We start from the raw sequence: 18,640 nt of genomic DNA on the forward strand, positions 1-18,640 counted from the left end.
TTATAATAACAAAAATGAGTGTTCATAACTTTTAAAAATTGGGCTCTTTGCATCACTTGATGAGGAGGCTTTGCAAGTCTTTCCAAGTAAACTGTGATTGCAGATGGCTGATTTGTGGTTGATTTGAATAAAAATCAATCTGTCACCTGGAGTAATTGTTTTCCATTTGTGTCAAGAATAATTAAATGCTTTTTTATGAAAACACTCACTTGGCTTGCAAGTACCTAAGCAAGCTGGTGGTTTATATCATAGGAACCCACGTAACTTGCACACTAAAATGAAACATCAAAGCAGGCAGCATCTTAGTAAACATAACCAAGCTCAGGCAGAGAAACACAGTTTAATTTTTCTTTTTTTATTAAGGTTCTTCCATCTGCCCCTCACTTCCATTTTGATCCCAGAAGGAAACGGGCCAGCGGGATTCCCAAGCGCCGCCAGCGCCGCCCTTCCGGGGCAACGCGAGGACTTAGTTTTTCTTATTATCGGCGAGGCTGAGGCATTTTTCTTGGCATTTGCCCGCCGCCTGCCACGCTTTTAGTGGCTCCCCGTGTGACGGACCTACCGAGCGCGGCAGCTCCCGCCTTCCCCTCAGAGCGAGCGGGCGGCGCCGGGAGCCCGCGCTCAGCCCCGGGCGGATAGCGCCGCTCGCGCCCCGTCGCCCACGTGACTTCCTCCCTAGGGCAAGGGCGGGCGGGCCCGACACCAGCCGCGGAACCGCGGAGAAGGGCGCGCAGAGCGGTACGCAGCTGCCGGGCCGTGCCGCGCTGGGAAAGTCGGTGCCGCCCCCCCGCCCCGCGCGCAGGAGCGAGGCGCGCAGAGCTCACCCTGTTCTCCCCTCAGCGAGCGGCCCCCTCCCGGCCGCCTTCCGGTGGAGCAACTCCGGGTTGGCTGCCGATCGACCCAACCCGGCGCCGGCGCTGCGCCGCCGACCTTGCGTGGAGCATCCCATCAGCGGCGCGGGGGAGGGAATTAGAAGCACGCCGTTGCCCGAACGGGTCCATTCCGAGGGCTGGGCCGTCGGTCCCTCCTGCGGGGAATGGTTCCTCCCATCACGTGGTGCGGCGGAGGCGGAGCGCCGGCGCCGGCCGCCCCCTCGCCCCCTGGTGCGCGTGCGCGGTAGCGCGGATCCCGCCTCACGTGCTCCTCTGCGGCCGGCGCGCGCGGCGGCCATGGCTGCGCTGCTGAGCTCCGCCGGGCGCCTGCGGGCGTTCTGCCCGCGCCTCCTGCCCCTCCTGCTCCGCCCGCCCGCCGCCGCCGCCGCCGCCGCCCGCCCTCCGGCCCCCGCCAGGTGAGACCCGGCGCCACGGGGCTGCCAGCCGCTCGCCGGTGGGCCGGCGGCCGCTGGGGCGGCGGTCCCCGTGTCCAAGGGCACTGGCGAGCCCGCCGCCGCTCCCTTGCTGCGCTGCCCCTGTGGCTGCCGGCGGCAGCCCTGCGGCTTGGCCCGGCCCGGCCCGGCGGTCTCCGGCTGCGTGTGCGCGGCGGGGCCGGCTAGGGGTTGAAGGCCGCGGGGGAGCCCCGCTTCCCTCCGATGGGGGCGGGCCGCTTCCCACCGGTGTGTCGCCGGGCGGAGTGCGCCCCGCTCTGGGAAGGGCGCTGACCCTCGGGGGTCAGGGAGCGGGGGTTGAGCGGTGCCCGGCCGTGGGGAGAGCGCTGTCCCCCCGCGGTCGGGGAGCGGTGCCCGGCCGTGGGGAGCCGTACGGCCGCAGTCTGGGCAGCAGCCGGGCTCCGCTGTGGCAGTAGCCGGCCGGGGTGGCTTGATTCCTGCGCTGTGGGCCCCTCTGCCATCGCGCAGGTGGGGTGGAAAACTGCCCCCTTGCCCCACTAACGCATGGTTGGGGCCCTGCAGCACGTTTGGAGACACAACTCTGCCTTAACACGAGTCTGCTTTTTTAATTAACAAAATTTTTGTTTTGGGAGAGCTAAGCTTTCTCTCTGGTGGTGGTGCACTGTGGCTCCACATTTGGGATGTTTTTTGCCCTGATCACATATGTCTTGGATGTCAAAGTGTATAAGGCTTGGCCTTGGATACATGAGCAAATGTCAGAGCCCCTGTTTGTAGGAAACATACAATATTTCAGGTTTTTCTGAATGCACTGTTTGTTTTTAACAGATCATGAGGGTGCTGTTACCGTTGTTGTAGAGGCAAGCTGGTTGCTTCTGTAACTTTTTCCTTAATTACTCGTTCTAAGAAGGAAGCACCATGTGCAGATGATGACTGTGTCAAAGAGTTGGTATTTATGTTTTGTATTTCATCTACCGAGTATGCTGTTAAAACTACATGAAGACTTGCACAAGCTTTTTTAACGTTAGGGGTTACTTAATTGTCAGCAAGTTCTCAGACTTGTTGAATGAGAAAGGTCTGTTTATGACTTCTGAGCCGTGATGGGGTTAGATTCTTGGCTTCCACCATGTCCAGGTTTAAGTCTGAAAAAAGAGAGTTGGCAATGAGTTGAGATGCTTGACTTTTCATTTATGTCAAGTGATTTGCTGTGATTATAATTACAGTTGTTCAATAAAACTTTGTATAAAAGTAAGTAATAATTAAAAATAACTTGCAAATATAGATGTCTAGCTAAAAAGAAGTATAGATCCATTTCCTTCAAGGATGTAAGTGTTTGCTGTATTTTTTCCAGTGTTTGCAAAGCCTATTGAGATTTCAGTGCAGGCAGGTGGGAAGGGGATATGATGCTTCTGGCGTGTGGAAGTGTCACAAACTATTCAGATAGCAGCTAATGTTGCCATTAGCTCTCAATATGGCAACACAGAGTTGTTATCTGAAAAAAAGTATCAGCATGTAGCTTTAGTTAGTATTAGTGACTGAGCTTGAAATTAATCTCTTCTTAGATGTCCAAATGATGCTGTAGACAAATTTTTGCATAACTATTAAGAACATAAAAGTATTAAACACATACACGGAGTTTTATGAGCTGACATAATAACTTAGTGCTATGAAGGGGAGAAAGTTCTTCTGTCCCGTTTTGCTTGTGCCTTAATATAGTGTTGGTGGTCCTTCTAAGTCAATGTAACAATTCCTGGCAGAAAACCAAAACAGTTTTCTGCCATTCTAGATTCTGTTCACAAAGTCTTCTGGGGAACAGAATCTAGAATGGCAAAAACTTCTTCCGGTTTCACAATTCACAAATTCCAGAGCTGGTTCAGGAAAAGGGACGGGAACAGGCAAGAGTCAGCAATAGAGAACTCCTACAGGCAAGTCTCACCACCAAAATAAATCTGTTGCTACATGCACTAACTTTAGTGCTTATCAAACCGATCGTGAGCCGATTTTATTTGGTAGTCTGACAGAAATCTTACAAAAAAAAAAAAATCAGCCAACAGTTTTCTGCTGGTTTTAGTGATGGAAACGTAACAGGTTGTTGAGTGCTAAAGTTGGTGGGAAGGATGAAGTAGACCTGTGCAGGAGGGACCAGGGAACTGGGAAGATGTCTGCTGTATGGTTGGCAGCAGAACCACATGTTTGGTTAGCGGCAAATCAGTAATAAACTTTTCTACTTTGTGGTAATTCAGCTGATTTTTGTTTTCCTCAGCTGGAAACTTAGTTTCCTAAATTAGTTTGTTCAGAGAAGTAATAGTCACCGAAATTGACATATGACTTGATGAAGGACTAACAGTGTATTTTTTTCTCCTAGAACCCTGTTTCTGGAAAAAAACTTGAAAAGTGCTTTATGCGATGGTAACTTGGCTCTGATAGCTGAGTTTTGGGTTTTTGGTTAGTGGTTTGTAGTTATTACCCCCGCACCCCCCTGATACTTTTTTCTTGCACCAATATTCTTCTGTATTTTCAAGTATAAATGGGGTCATATGTGGGATAGTTCAGTGATTGTTCCTAAAACTCTTCAGTTCTCAGGCTAGATCTAGTTAACTATGCGAGTAGGTTCGTGGTAGAGAATACATTCACAGGAAACAGCAGCAATATTTAGCTCATAGTTTTTAGGTTTTGGTCTAAACTGAATTATATTGGAGTAAGACTGAGCAGCACATGTGAATTTGTACGTTCTGTCCAGTAATTTCATTCCCAAGATAATTTTTTACCTACAATCTTTGTCTTACTGTCACTGTACTAGGTATGAATTTAGGCATCCTAGTGCACAAGCGATGCTCTGGGGCCAAAGTGTTTGTTAAAATAAAGTCAACATTTATGAACTGAAATTGCGCATCTAAGCATATAATTTCATTTTATTTTTTTTTCCCTAAATAACTATTGTTGTGTTTTTCTACTTAAGCCTTAATTTCTGGAAGAAATTTTCTCTGTAAAGAACTAGAATGACATATGGACAACTTTTAGACTTGGTATAGTCACTGCTCAGGTCTTGAGATGGTATTTTGAGAGTGAAATGCAGTCTGCTGCGGTAAATTCCAGAGAATATTGATAAAGTTCTGATTGGAATAGTGGAGAAGAACCCCCACAGTTTTAAGAGTAAATGAATAACAAGGAATAATTAGCATTTTGCAAGAGAAGGGGGTAAATGACTTTAAGTTTACATGTTCTTGGTATAGTTGCTTTAGCATTGAACATAATAAAGTCAGTTCAGAGGCTGGTCTGTGACTTTCGTTACAGTAATGGTTACAGAAAAGTTGCAAATACGTTAACTTATTTAGAAATGTGAGACAGCAGTCATTCACATTACAGCAGAGATTTTATCAAAGCATCATACCGGTCTGATTTTTAATCTAAACTTCAGAAAGTGGGTTAAGACAGTAGATGGAATATCCAGTTGCATTGGTTGAGAAGCATTTCATAGCAAATGAGATCAGATCTGTGGCAAATTTATGATTTCATTTGACTGCCTCTAGGATGAGATGTGAAATATACTGAGCTGTATGTTGTGACTCTGGCATGCAGTTAAAATGGGATGTACAACAAACTTCAGATCTACAACAGCAAACTAGCTGTAGGAACTTTGTTCATAGAAGCTTTGCTAAGGAGAGAAATGCTTGAATTTGCTGCTAGTAGCTGACTCAAGCTACTAGCTACAAGCTCTCAGTCAATGAGTGTTCAGAGTAGATTTTGAATTAACATCAGAATATCTTTTGGGAACTTTATTCTGCATACTTGCGGTGATTATGTTATGCTTTGATGTTACAGCTTGCTGCTGTGGCAAGTTAGTGTTGGGAGAAAGGGTATTGGCTTCATTCTTCCCACACTGATCGCCCACCCATTGCTGGACAGCTTGTCCTACTCTGTCATGGTGCTCCTTGGACCTATTACTGTGTTCATTTCATTTGCTAGACTGCAAGGAGAACATTTCTGACGGATCAACAGGTTTTATTGGATCAATTAAGGATCTGATGAACTCCAGAAGAGTGGAACCACAGGCAAAAGGAGAAGAGGGAACCAAACCCTGTGATGATGGTGTGATGTTAGATCACTGCAGCTGTATTGTTGAACTGTACTTTTGGATGTGTGAGTGCTATGATACTCATCCTGAAGTCAACACCCTATGTATCTTCAGAGAAAAGGAGAACAATTGGGCTCCTAAGGCATAGATCTTGAAAGTATAGCTGAGGAGGAAGATCAAGTGGAATCCATGTGCAAGTCTTGTGAGGCATCTTTGGCTTTACTGTCACTTCTTCACCTTGAGATTCTTGGCTGTAAGATTAAATGTAGCTTTTTAGGAATGCAGAGCAAAGAGCATTTCCCCAGACAGCAGATTGTACTGTAGTGAAACCTGCTTTTTGCAAGATCTGTGTTCCGTTCAGAGGAGTGATTGTTTATGAAGTTAGTAAGAGGGTACCGTGTGCGATGCTTCTCAAGTTGACCTTATAAAGACTTTTGCCTTTTGGTACATTGTAGTGTGTTTGTACAACAGTGAAACATGTTGGTGAGAATACCCTTTTAAAGAATCTTGTGTCAGATCTATGGGGGATTTGGTTTGAGCCTTGGGGTAAGCCAGAAGTTAAAATCCCAAATATTCATGGCTTAACGTGTGATATGGTGTGGTTTTTGTTTTTTGTTTTTAATTAGCTGCAAACAAGTTGCTTTTGGTTATTTACTATCATACTTGGCAATCCATCACCAGTAGACAAAAATCTAGAATTGAATGCTTAATTACTTAAGCAAAATGGTACAAGTGGTAGAATGCATGGGCTTTAAATGCAGAGGAAGTGTTCAATAGATTTGTATTTGGTAGTGATGAAGCAATGCTCTGTTGTAGTGAAGTTTCACAAGCTGCACTGCTGTAGTTGTTGTATGTGTTGTAGTGATGGACATAAAACATCCAGAGACTTCCTAAGAAATAGCACAAAGCAAAGTGTTTCTGCTTTGCTTCTTGTGAATCACTTAGGCACAGTTCTCCAAAAAACTGGAGATTTCTCAGTCTGCATAAAATATCAAAATTTTGTCTGAGGTAGAATCCTTCTGGATCTCACTGAAACAAGGGTACAGTGGCCTGAACATTGTGGCTCTTTTTTTTTTGTAGGTGACCCTGGTATAGGTGACTATAGTCAGGGGAAATACTGTTTAGCAGTCCTGTGAATTATGCTGGGATCTCAGGTGGTTTATTTAGTCTTATATTTAGTAAATTTAATGCTAAGTCTGTAGTGCTTGTATTTACAGTAATGAATTTTAACTCTTATGTTTACCATTATTCTACTTTGAATATGGCTTGTATTTTGAAAACTATTTCATACGCATTTCACCTATTTAGTAAGAACAAAACATTCAGTACTTTCTTAGAAAAAGCGTAGCAGCTACCTTATTGTGCCTCTGATAAAGGCAGGCAAATATCTGTATGGTGGCTTTGTGATTCTTTTTTTTGAATGTCTGGAATGGGTCAAGTTTTACAGAAAGTAAAGCTGCTGCTGCTGCCAATGAGAGCATTGGAACCATTTACTTCTTGAATTTTGGGAAAGATGGGACATTTTTTACTTGGTCTGATGTGTAGGATATGTTCCTTTAGGAAACTGAAGGCACTGCCTTCAGTGTGCTCTAGAAATATGGAAAACATGTAAGTACATCAGTATGGTACTGGGCTTCTCACTGAACCATTGCAAACAATTTTACTACTTGAGTCAGTATGAATTTCCCCATGTGCACTTCACCTCTGCATAACTTTTTTTTTTTTTTTCAGTTTATCTTCAAGTACTTTCCAAATGTTCCAAAATAAGCTATTTTGGAGGTGAAAAGTTGCCACTAAATAGTGGGTGGTCGTGTGTTGGGTTTACGAACGTACAATTGGTTAAACTTTGCTGTGTAGGCAAGGTCTGTGCTTTTAATCTTCACAGTTGTAGAGACAAAGCTGAAAATGGTGTAAAGGTACAGTAGTATCAGAAGGCTACTTGTAATTTCTGGTTGTGTGAATGGGAGAGAGATTACTTTATAGGGCTTAATATCCATTTCAGCTTCTCTGGATAGGTACAAAGAAACATAGTTATGAAGCATAGTAAAGAGAAATTACACATGTGGGGGAAGAATCAGATTGCTAATTGAAACATCTGAAGATTATTGTGCAGCTTCACGTGCTTGCAAATTGTAATGTTTCATATGGAGAAATTCTTAAAATGCCATGTACAGGTAATTGATGAAAGTAAAAACTTGACATTCATTGCAGCCCTTGGAGAAGTGTCATGCATTTTGTGGTGTAGCATAGCATTTAATTCTGAACAAAGTTAATTAAAATAATTGAAAAAATATAGTTACATCATAAGACTATATAATCCAATGTCTAGCACTGAGGCTGGATCAGAAGTGCCAGGGTCATGATAGATTCCCTCCCCTCCCCCAGTCATACTTTATAAGCTTCCAAATGAGAAAGTTTGACTGTCAAAGTATCCTGTTCTAGTATTTCATTACAATTAATATGACAATAATTATTATTACCAGTGTGATGCCTGATGGATTAGGTACAGTTGCTTCTCTGCTTGGAGAGTGAGATGGGATAGATGATTCTTTTTGAGGTTTTTAAACTTGGTTTTTGTGTTTTTGTGAGTAAACACACCATGACAAGTAGAATAATTCTGTATTTTATCTATTTTGCTTTTGTTGAAGATTTTAAGTGTGGGGGGTTTTTTTTCTGTGTTATGTTTTGTGTTTAGCAGTGGCTCATTTTCAGTACTTTTTTTGTTGTACTGTTGTCTAGCTAGTCATATACCATCTTATGTTTCTGCATTTGGTTTTTTGCCCAAAACATAAAGCTTTTGTTGGTGTGTATTGAATTTCCTTTTTGTTGATATCAGACCATTACATCAAGTAATCACGATGACTCTGAAGTCTGAGGCTCTCCTTAGAGTTTGCCACTGTTATGGTGCTGTCTACAAATTTTATAAGTTTATTAACTCTTCTGTCATCCAAATTGTTAATGAAATTATTGAATGGATGTGGGTCATACCACTCTTTTCCCAGTTGGGTCCAGAGATAGCTTAACTTAGGATCCCACATGTATATTCCCAATTTTGCAACAGACCCTGATTAGCACATTTTAAAGTTATGTATATTTTAATTTTTTTTTAAACAACTACTGCACCCCTATTTTTGTAACTGAAAGTAGATCATATCTCTTTGTTTTGCTTAAGACATTGTAAGGTAACGTGATGCCAGAAGTCTGTATATCAATCTTTATTTTTCCCAAAACTTTAATGAATTTTTTAAGGTTATTCCAAAGGAGTGGAGATTGAGTAAGGTCCGTTAATGTGTCTTAAATATAACATATCTTAATATTTCTAGAAATTACTTAGCACATTCTTCCCTGTTCTCATCTACAACCCCATCTCCTTATTAAAATTTACTCATGATAAAATGGTTAAAATTTACATAGTATGATTGCAAATAACATTTTTAGAAAGCTAAACAGTGTATGATCTGTAATTTTTTCCCATTTTAAGAGTAACCATATATTTTTAAAAACCACCTGTCTTATATTTAGAAGCCTTCCTTGCTGTGTTTTTATGTGACTTCCTGACTAAAATGTTTAACACTGCCTTCTTGATGTTTGTCCTTGCTTTTTTTTTTTAAATTCCCCTTAATCATGTGTTCTTTCTCAACTTCTGAGAATTAAAAGAATCACACAGGATGGTTGAAGATTCCTGACACATGAATAACTGCCTTATTTTGTTAGCTTCTTTTTCTGTTTCACAGGGAGGTTGTGCCGTTAGTATCAATTTTCAGGAAGTGTGTTGTCTACTGCATTCTTCTGTCCTTCGATCGATTGCCCCAAATCAAAACTAATACTGTGTCCCTTAATTTGTCAACTTTACAGGGTTTTTTGGAAGCTATGTTTCTGGTCTGCTTAATCATTCATCTTTAAGCACAGTGAGCTTTTAGCTTTTTTGTTTTAAATATTCTCCTAAATGTTGTGTTCTTAGTTGTAGTACTACGAACCAAATGTAAGACAGTAGATGCCTGCACCTTCATCCAATTTTTGAAGCCACAGTTATTTTTAACAAACTCTTATTATGGGATTGGCTTTAACATGATTTAAGGCACTGCGTAATGCTAAAGTCTAATTTATTCAAATGCTGAAAGCCTACATATGATAAGGTACTCATGAGTCTTATGATAGACATTCTATTTCACATTGATAATGGTAATTTAGGTGGATGCCTGTGGAAGTTTTAAGAGTCCCTCAGTTTGTTTTATACTCTCATACTCTTTTCCCATCTGTCTAAAACTGAAACTCAGACACCTATGTTGCCATTTTTTAAATATCTTCAATCAGTATAAATTAACAGAAACACCAGTACTATGTTTGGTAATACCTGGGGGTGGGGTCTAAATAGAAATGCCCAATTCTACTAATCTTTGAGAAGGGTAAGTTAGTGTATGAAAGAAACGCTGCATGTGTGAGTATAATATTTTAGTGTGCAGCTGTAGCAATTGATACAGTATAATATTCTAAACTTGTTATAAACAGCATTGTGTAAACAGTATCTTTGTCTGTGACACAGACACTGGGATCGAGTGCACCCTCAGCAAGTTTGCCAACACCACCAAGCTGGGTGGTGTGGTTGACACGCAGGAGGGAAGGGATGCCATTCAGGGGGACCTTGACAGGTATGAGAGGTGGCCCCATGCGAACCTCATGAAGTTCAACAAGGCCAAGTGCAAGGTCCTGCATGTGGGTCATGGCAATCCCAACACAGATACAGTCTGGGCAGTGAATGGATTGAGACCAGCCCAGAGGAGAAGGACTTGGGGGTGTTGGTGGACGGGAAGCTTACCATGAGCTGGCAATGTGCCCTTGCAGCCCAGAAGGCCCACCATGTCCTGGGCCGCTTCACAAGAAGCGTGGCCAGCTGGTGGAGGGTGGGGATTCTCCCCCTCTACCTTGCTCTGGTGAGACCCCACCTGCAGTACTGTGTTTGGCTCTGGGCCCCCCAACATCAGAAGGACACAGGCTTGTTGGAGCAAGTCCAGAGGAGGCCATGAAGATGACCAGAGGGCTGGAGCACCTCTCGTCTGAAGACAGGCTGAGAGAGTTGGGGTTGTTCAGCCTGGAGAAGAGAAGGCTCCGGGGACACCTTACTGCAGCCTTCCAGTGCCTAAAGGGGCCTGCAGGAAAGTGGGGAGGGACTTTGTACAAGGGCATGTGGTGACAGGACAAGGGGTGATGGCTTTGAACTGGAAGAGGGCAGATTTAGGTTAGGTATTAGGAAGACATTCTTTACCCTGAGGGTGGTGAGGCACTGGCACAGGCTGCCCAGAGAAGCTGTGGATGCCCCATCCCTGGAAGCGTTCCTGGCCAGGTTGGATGGGGCTTTGAGCAACCTGGTCTGGTGGAAGGTGTCCCTGCCCATGGCAGGAGGGTTGGAACTGGATGATCTTTAAGGTTCCTTCCAACCCAAATTAGTCTTACAATTCTGTGATCATGCTAAATGCTAAGCAAGGAGAGTTTAATAACAAATGAAACTTGAGTCCTTTCATGCTGTTAACCAGCATATTTTGGAGTATGCACATACTGTTTTTACCTTCATACTTAATGTTATGGAGCTATGCAAGTGCTTCAAAAAGTTTGTGAGTTTTGACATATGGAGAATCTTACAAAGATTGCTTTCTTAAAACAGTGCTGCACTTAAGAACTGTAGATATAAATTCATTTACTGTTACAAGTGTGCTGTGTGGCATAAGATATAATTCAGTAATTTGCAGAATACTATAAAAGAATAGCAGATTTTTTATAGAAAAATACATTTAATTTTTAATATGCAGCACAGGAGTTTTGTCCGCTTGTGCTTTGATTGTTATTGGAAATCAAAGTATAAACTTCTGTGTTATAAAGACAGAAAGTCCTGTGTTGCTGTTGGCTTTCAAAGCATTTTTTGCAACCTGACTTGGAAGTATTCTGAAAAGCTTTCAGTAAGCTTTTTCAAAAAGGTATATAGAAGTGGATGTAAGGACAATTGAGAACAGACTTCCAAAAATGCATGTGTGCAACCATAATTTTACCTGACCAGGCTGTTCACAATTCTGTTTTGGCACAAATACTATTTCCTTATTTTTCTGTGTATCAAATTATTCTTAAAAAACCAACAACAACCAAACAAACTTGGCAAGCTCTTACTGTTGTGGTAGAAATAAGACTCTCATTGTGTTAGTTCTTGTTGTCAGACTTTTATTTTGAGAAAATAAATGTTTAAACAAATCCACTGTTGATGTTTATTGGTTGACATCACAGGATGGCCGCTTTGTCCTCATTAATGTGAATTCTGCAGAATGGGGACTGATCCCGTTGTTAAGCCATTGGTGTCTAAAACACTGACCTCTGCATTAGTTTTTGTATGATTTTTCAAAAGCATGCAGGAGCTTTTGTGAGAAGTCGTAATGGGGCAATAGACTTCTGTAGCATTTGAACGGCTTCAAAATTTTTCCTTTTCTGGGAATAGCATTTGAACCCTTTAACTCATGAGATGAGTCCAACTGAAAATCTCAGAGAAACAGCTGTCATGGTGAAAAGATATACGTGACTATATATTTTTAAGTAGAAAGACACTGTAATGAATTACCTGTATTTATTTGTTGTTATCAATATGGAAAGTGTTTCAGTAACTTCATCAGAAAGAAGTGCATTATCTCTCTGTCACTGTGTGGCTAGTTTAGTTGCAAAATGAAGTGTAATCTCTGTTTGTTTGTTTTTGTTTTTATTTCAGCAGCAACATTGTGTATCAAATAAGGTTCCTTACAGTTGCACCTCAACAGGAGGGAAGCGTTAAAGAAGAACCAGTTTCAGAAATTCAAACCAGACAGACCAGGCAGTTTGACTGGGCATTAAATAGACTAGATAACTCTGTCAGAAAAACTGGCCGCATCCCTAAAACTCTTCTACTAAAAATCTACGGTGAAATGTGTAAAACAGGTAAGCTGCTTCCAATTAAAACAAAGTAAAAGCTAAATTCAAAGCTCAATATAATAAATCATCAAACCAAGCAAATTAATTGAAAGATTTATGTTTTGAGTATTGTTTAATTTGCTTTATATGTTGGTGAACAGACTTTATAAATGCTTTAGAGGTGTTACTTTGCTTTGAATGCACGTTTACTTTTGTGTTGGGGTTTTTTTTTTCTTTGGGAATTAGTAAGTTGTGAAAATTCAGTGTGCTTTTAAGAAAGCTTATCATACTGCCTTATTGCGGACTTTACTCTGGTAATGTTACACCTTTCTCATAAAACTGCATTGTGCACTCTGAACAGGGATCAAATCTGTCTGCTTTACACAGCGTGTTTTTCAAATATGTGCAATAAGCCATGCTGTCCTTAAGAAGTGATTTGTTTTTAAAATGAAATTATACGGGGAAATATGGAGGTTATCCCCAAGCTTCTACACTGCCAGGTAGCTGTGGTTATTCAGGACAAGAAAGCTTTCCCTTTTTTTGAATAAAACAAAAAGAAACAGTTGAGGCATTGTTCATTCTGACAGATTCCGTACCCCTTTGGTTAAAAATAGCTGGTCTATATTAACACTGTACAAACCAGGTGCCACAATTGATAAGGTTTGGTACTAGTTAGCATGAGTCAATGAAGATATTTGCTAAATATGCTCTCTTAAGTTCTACTGCCAATATTTATCAATGGCAGCATGTATTGTTTTGTTTTAAATTTTGCTGTGTATTACTCTGGACTGTTCATGGCTTGTGTACCTGGGATTGTGCTTTTAAAGGTTTTGCACTTCACTGTTTAAAAGCTGAGTCTTCAATTCATGCTCTCTTTCTGTTGAACTTAGTTTTTTTCTTGTTGCTTGTGTTATCCTTCCTGATTCTGACTGCTTTGTCTTTTTTAGGTATAAACATAGTTTGCAAGTGTGGGTTGGCAAGAATTTTGTGTCTCTAAGCTTATTTGCAAATCAGTTCTTGACATTTGATTAGTTACACATTTTTTAAGAAGTCATATTATGAAAAGATTAATTACTTGTAGTGGTTTCCTTTGGTTGTGTAAGTAAATTTAAAAGAAGTGTAGAATGTCACAAGAGATTTAACAAGGATGCTGTTAAGATAAATGAAAAATATTTCCATATGAAAAAATCAGTCCTTTTTTACTAATAATGTTAAAAACTAACTTAGCAAAAGTGTGGGAGGTTAGTTACTGTTGATTTCTTAAAAAAATTGCCTGTTTATATTATTCTTACATTTCTAATTACAAAACAAAAAATGCTCGATTAAGGTGTTCGCTGTAGATCTCTTCCCCTGCATCTTTCTACACTCATACTGCTGAACCTTTTCCCATTTTGGGTTGTTTGGTTGAGTTTTTTTGGATGGGAGTGGGGGTGTGTGTTGTCTTTTTAATTATTGTTGCTGTTTTGGGGCGGGGTTTTTTTGCCTTTCAAGGTACTTGGTTGCTAGTGTAAAACTGGCATCATGAGTACTGTAGATGTGATGGCATTTTTATTGCATGAACTAATTGTATGGAGGGATTTAAAAGTTAGTCAAGTATGACTTATCTCACCACTCCATTATGACTTCAGAAGTTCAAATCCCCATTTGCAATTTTTACCTGGCCCCTCTCAATGTTTTAACTTCTCATTTTCTCATTGTCACTCATTTCTTCGCAGCACTGCCTGTGTTTCTTTCTAGATGAGCATACTCTATATTAACTTTCCCGCTGTAGATTGTACTCCTGAAACAGTTTGCAATAGTTACATGGTATCCTAGATTTACTGACTCTTTTCAGTACCTAAAGATCTAATTCTAGGCAGTATATAGCTTTCTGCAGTTGAGGTTTTTCACTTGATTTTGCCATTAATTTATAGCTGTTTCTGCAGTGCTGTATAATTAAAAATTACATTTACAGTGAATAGCAGCAGCTGGACATACAGTTACTGGCAACAGCTCTGGCCTCTATGCTGGGCTGTACACAGTTTTGGAGTGTTGGCATGATGATTTGGAAGTAAATTACAAAGCATAAGTGATGCTTATAGACTTCAGGTTGTGTTGGAAGTGTTGAGTCTTTCAAGTCTGCATGTATGTGTGTGTTTGAGATACAAAAAACCTTACAGATTTTTTTCATCATTTGTGTTGTATGTGAACATTTACCTTGCTCCTTGTTAGATGAAATTACTTCTGAAGTACACCTTTCTCTGTAATAGGAAAGGAATAGACAACTTTTTTTGCCTTCCTCCCCCCCCCCCCCCCCCCCCTTCCCACTTTCTAAATAAACTCTTCTTTTTATTAGAAATTGTTGGGTTTGCTTATAAAGATGCAATTGAGAAAAAAATTCTGTCTCCATTTTATTGGATAATCTGTGATAAATTCTGCAGCTCTGCCTTACTTAGCCTCAGGAGTAGTGATGAAGTCTGAGAAAAGCAGATGAGTTTATAGTTTCTTTTTCAGCATTTTGGGGCTAGTGCAGAAGTCAGAAAAAGCTGGCATTCTCGCAGTTTTCTTCAATATTTTTTTGTATATAAGTTTTATTGATTTTATATTGAGCATGGACAGAAGTGGAAATGGAAATTTCACTGTGGAGTCTCTGAATACCAGTTTTAGAATAGTATGGAATTGATATGAATTATTTTGCCATTTTAGAAATTTACCAGGAAGTTATGTCCCTGTAGGATAAAATCATTTATGGGTCTTGGATTAGGAAATTTAAAGTATTAGATCATCTGAGTTTAGTATTTTGTGTTGTACTTGTTAAAAATTCTGCTCAGCTGGGCTCATTATTATGCTATTGTGGAAGGTGTTCCTGGCCATGGCGGGGGGTTGGAATTTGGTGGGCTTTAAGGTCCCTTCCAACCCAAACCATTCTATGATAAATAGCATGTTTTATCATGAACCTTTTTCATGAAAGTGCGTAACAGTGTCATAGATTAATAATTTGGATATCCTGTTCAGTAAAAAACTTTGACCTTGGAAAAGATTCTATTCTATACAATATGCATAAATACCACAGTGGATCAGTCTCAAATCTTTTTTTCTAATATTAAATGTGTAATTATTTATAAAGAAAGTTGTGATTGTGTTCCACTTGTAGGGTGTCCAGGGAGTAACCAGATCTTGCTTTTATTGCGAAGTTGTGGTGCTCTTTTACCAGAGGTATTGTCACCTGAAAGAACAGAACTAGCCCATATGATATGGGACAAGATGAAAGAACTGGGTAAGTTGGTTTTGTTAGCCTGTCTTCAGGAACAGCTATGTACTTTAGTTACTCTCCTGGTAAATACAATACTGAATATATTTTAGTAGTGTTTAAATGTTGGGTTATAATAGCAAATAAGCATTGCCAAAGAAATGCCAAGTTTTATTGTTCAGGTGAGACCTATTTCCTATTCTGGGAGTTATACTGACATCTAGGGGTATTAATAATAAAGACTTTTTTTTTTCCCCCTATAAGATGCTTAAGCTGGACTCTGGCTTGATTTTGATTATTGTAAGAATATATTTCACTTTTCTGTTAGATGTTATCTTGACATCTGGTGGGCTGAGTGCTACCAGCTATTTTATCAGATTTTTTTTGAGTCATTTATAGATGTTGCATAGGTGAACTACTTCTTGATGGTAATATTGCTGAATCTGTAATGTAGACTGTGGAATAGCATGTGCATGATGTTTCTGTACTCTTGTTATGTTTTAGCCGTTTATAAAAATGTCTGATATTTCAAAGGTGGATAAAAGGAAGCAGTCTGATTATATGTAAGGCTCATACAGAATAAAATTTATGCAAAATTAATCACCTGAGAAAGCTATAAAATCACGTTGAATTCAGAGAATCAATGTTTACTGACTGTGGTTGAAATATTTCCTTAGGTGCTGTGTATGATACAAGCCATTATAATGCTTTACTTAAAGTCTACCTTCAGAACGAGCACAAATTTTCTCCGACAGATTTCTTGGCCAGAATGGAGGAAGCTAATGTGCAGCCCAATCGAGTAGGTACCTTTTTATATCTTCAGTGTTAATACTAGTATCCATTTATTGGATGGAAGTCATTAACTTCCCCTTTTTTGTTTTTTGTAGGTTACATACCAAAGGTTGATTGCTGCTTATTGCAATGAAGGTGACATTGAAGGAGCGAGGTATTCTTTTGTATTTAAGTTTGAAGGGATTTATGCAAAATCGTTCTCATATTCCCTACCATTAATGTTAAAATTTATTTCAGTGTAATTCTTAGAAATTGAGCAAAGAGGGGGTTTAAGTATATTTTAACCAAGCACTGAAGAGCAGTTTTTTAAGAGACAGCTGGAACCTACACAGGCAAAATTAAAACAAGCGATAGACCAGTGTGTTCAAATCAAATTCTATTCAAGCTGCTCAGAAAATAGCTTGTGTTGTCATTTTTAGAGCCAGTTTGAAAAAGTGTATGTTATGAAGCCTTAGTGGCTATGTAAGAAAATGACTACTGGAAAAGGCATTTGAGAACAAAATGGGCTAAGGAGCAAATAGTAGTAATTCTGTTTGTCATCGTTATGCAGGGCTTGCTGGATATCTATATAACGTTTTAATTTTAGCAAGGTTGAGTTTCAACAGTGTGATTGCTGGGCGTGAGAAATAAGTAAAGGAAGATAAAAATAAAAAATCTCATCCCTAGCCTTGTGTCAGCATATTTCAAAGTAACAAATACAATTAATCTGAAAAAATGAAAATAACTGAATTATGAGCATATTATGCAGCATCCCTAAATTTAATAGCTCAGTGACATCAGGATTTGGTTTTGTTACAGTACTTGTCTGGCAAAGCAGCGATAGCTTGGTAGTTTGTTCTCAAAGGAAAAAAAAAATACCTAATCATTCATTGCCTTGTATTTTGCAGTAAGATTCTTGGATTTATGAAGAACAAAGATCTCCCAATCACTGAGGCAGTATTCAGTAGCCTTGTGAAAGGCCACGCAAGATCAGGGTAATGTTCAATGCCTTTTTCTTATGTTTTCTTTTAGTTTTACTACAATATAAAGTGATACTGTACAGAAAAATTACATACTGCAGAATAGTGTGATGTTTAAAAGACTGTCTTTTTATACATTTTTGAAGCAAAACAGGCCCATTTAACAAAGTAGATTTTTGTATCTGAAAATCTTGAATTTCAAGATAAATTAACTGTACTTTTACACTGTTTGAAAAAGAAACTTGCGGCATTTAGTTTTGAACTTTGTCAACTTTTAAAGTTGAAAGAAGATTTTAAGTAATAAAATAAATTATTTGCACTTTTGCCTTTCAGGGTTTGCTTAGTTAAAATAAGTTTCTGCATGCTTACTGTGTTCTTTGTTTCCAATTTGAATTAATTTAATGATGAAATGTGGAACTCACAATAAACATTATTATGATTAAATCTGCTGAAGGTCGGTCTTTTGAATTCTTTTAGAGATATGAAGAGTGCAGAAAATATCCTTTCTGTGATGAGGATGGCCGGTGTTGAGCCGGGTCCAGACACCTATTTATCACTGCTGAATATGTATGCTGAAAAGGGTGATGCTGATAGCATCAAAAAGGTATTGCAAGTTTGAGTTTATGTACAGCTTATTTGATCTTTTGTTCAGTTCAGCTTTGGAATGCTTTCTATCCATGCAGGAGGAATAATACTGAGATTTATAACTTACATTCTCCTTGTCTGCAGCAGTTAAATTCTTATTTTTCCATCTGAATAGCTGGTTAACTGCAAGCAGTTTCATACTTCATGAAAAATACTTGTCTTTTGATAGTTACTTTTAACTCTGAGTAAACAGATTTGCCAGTGAGTGATTTGGTAATTGGGGGGGGGGGGGGGGGTGGTTGGTGGGGATGTTAGAGGGGCAAATAATGCATGTGAGGGTTTTTTTGGTAGTTCATACCAACAACTTAGGTTTTCATGAAGTGCAAATAAGCAAATGCTGCCTTACAGGCCTTTGTGTAGCTGGTTTTTTTTTTTTCCAAGTATTCTTTCTTTCTTTTTTTTTTTTTTTTTAAATCAAATAAGTGATTGGAAAGGAATGAGAAAAAAAGTCAGATTGAGTTTAATAAGTAGTATCAGATGGAGAGGATCAAATCAAGGAGAAGGATGTGGGAAGCAGTACTGTACTGTTCTGTGACTTACAAATTAAACGAATCTTCATCAACCAACCTTCTTCCAAACAGTAACAAAAAGTTTGATTAATCATTCTCCCCTTTTCAAAGTAATCTCTTTAAAGTCATCTCACAATGGGAATACCTCTGGTGTTTTCATATACTACTAGATATTATGTCCTTTTTCTCTGTCCCTTTTTCCTTTTACAGTCTAAAGGTGTTAGATGC

General features: G+C 39.7%; 1 protein-coding gene across 2 annotated transcripts in view; it reads left to right on the forward strand.

Annotated features, from left to right (window-relative positions):
• Window positions 1-474: 474 nt before the first annotated feature.
• LRPPRC (leucine rich pentatricopeptide repeat containing) overlaps window positions 475-18,640 on the forward strand; it is a 92,557-nt gene continuing 74,391 nt past the window's right edge. The window contains exons 1-7 of one of the 2 annotated variants that reach the window (XM_055816207.1): window positions 475-1,288; window positions 12,100-12,305; window positions 15,412-15,534; window positions 16,185-16,306; window positions 16,395-16,453; window positions 17,187-17,273; window positions 17,736-17,862. In XM_055816207.1, the coding sequence (XP_055672182.1) occupies window positions 1,170-1,288; window positions 12,100-12,305; window positions 15,412-15,534; window positions 16,185-16,306; window positions 16,395-16,453; window positions 17,187-17,273; window positions 17,736-17,862 (843 nt within the window). In that variant the 5' untranslated portion in view covers window positions 475-1,169. The remainder of the gene's footprint in view (window positions 1,289-12,099; window positions 12,306-15,411; window positions 15,535-16,184; window positions 16,307-16,394; window positions 16,454-17,186; window positions 17,274-17,735; window positions 17,863-18,640) is intronic. The other variant, XM_055816209.1, reaches the window with a different exon arrangement.

The sequence above is a fragment of the Falco peregrinus genome, chromosome 11 (assembly GCF_023634155.1).
Source record: "Falco peregrinus isolate bFalPer1 chromosome 11, bFalPer1.pri, whole genome shotgun sequence".
NCBI lineage: Eukaryota > Metazoa > Chordata > Aves > Falconiformes > Falconidae > Falco > Falco peregrinus.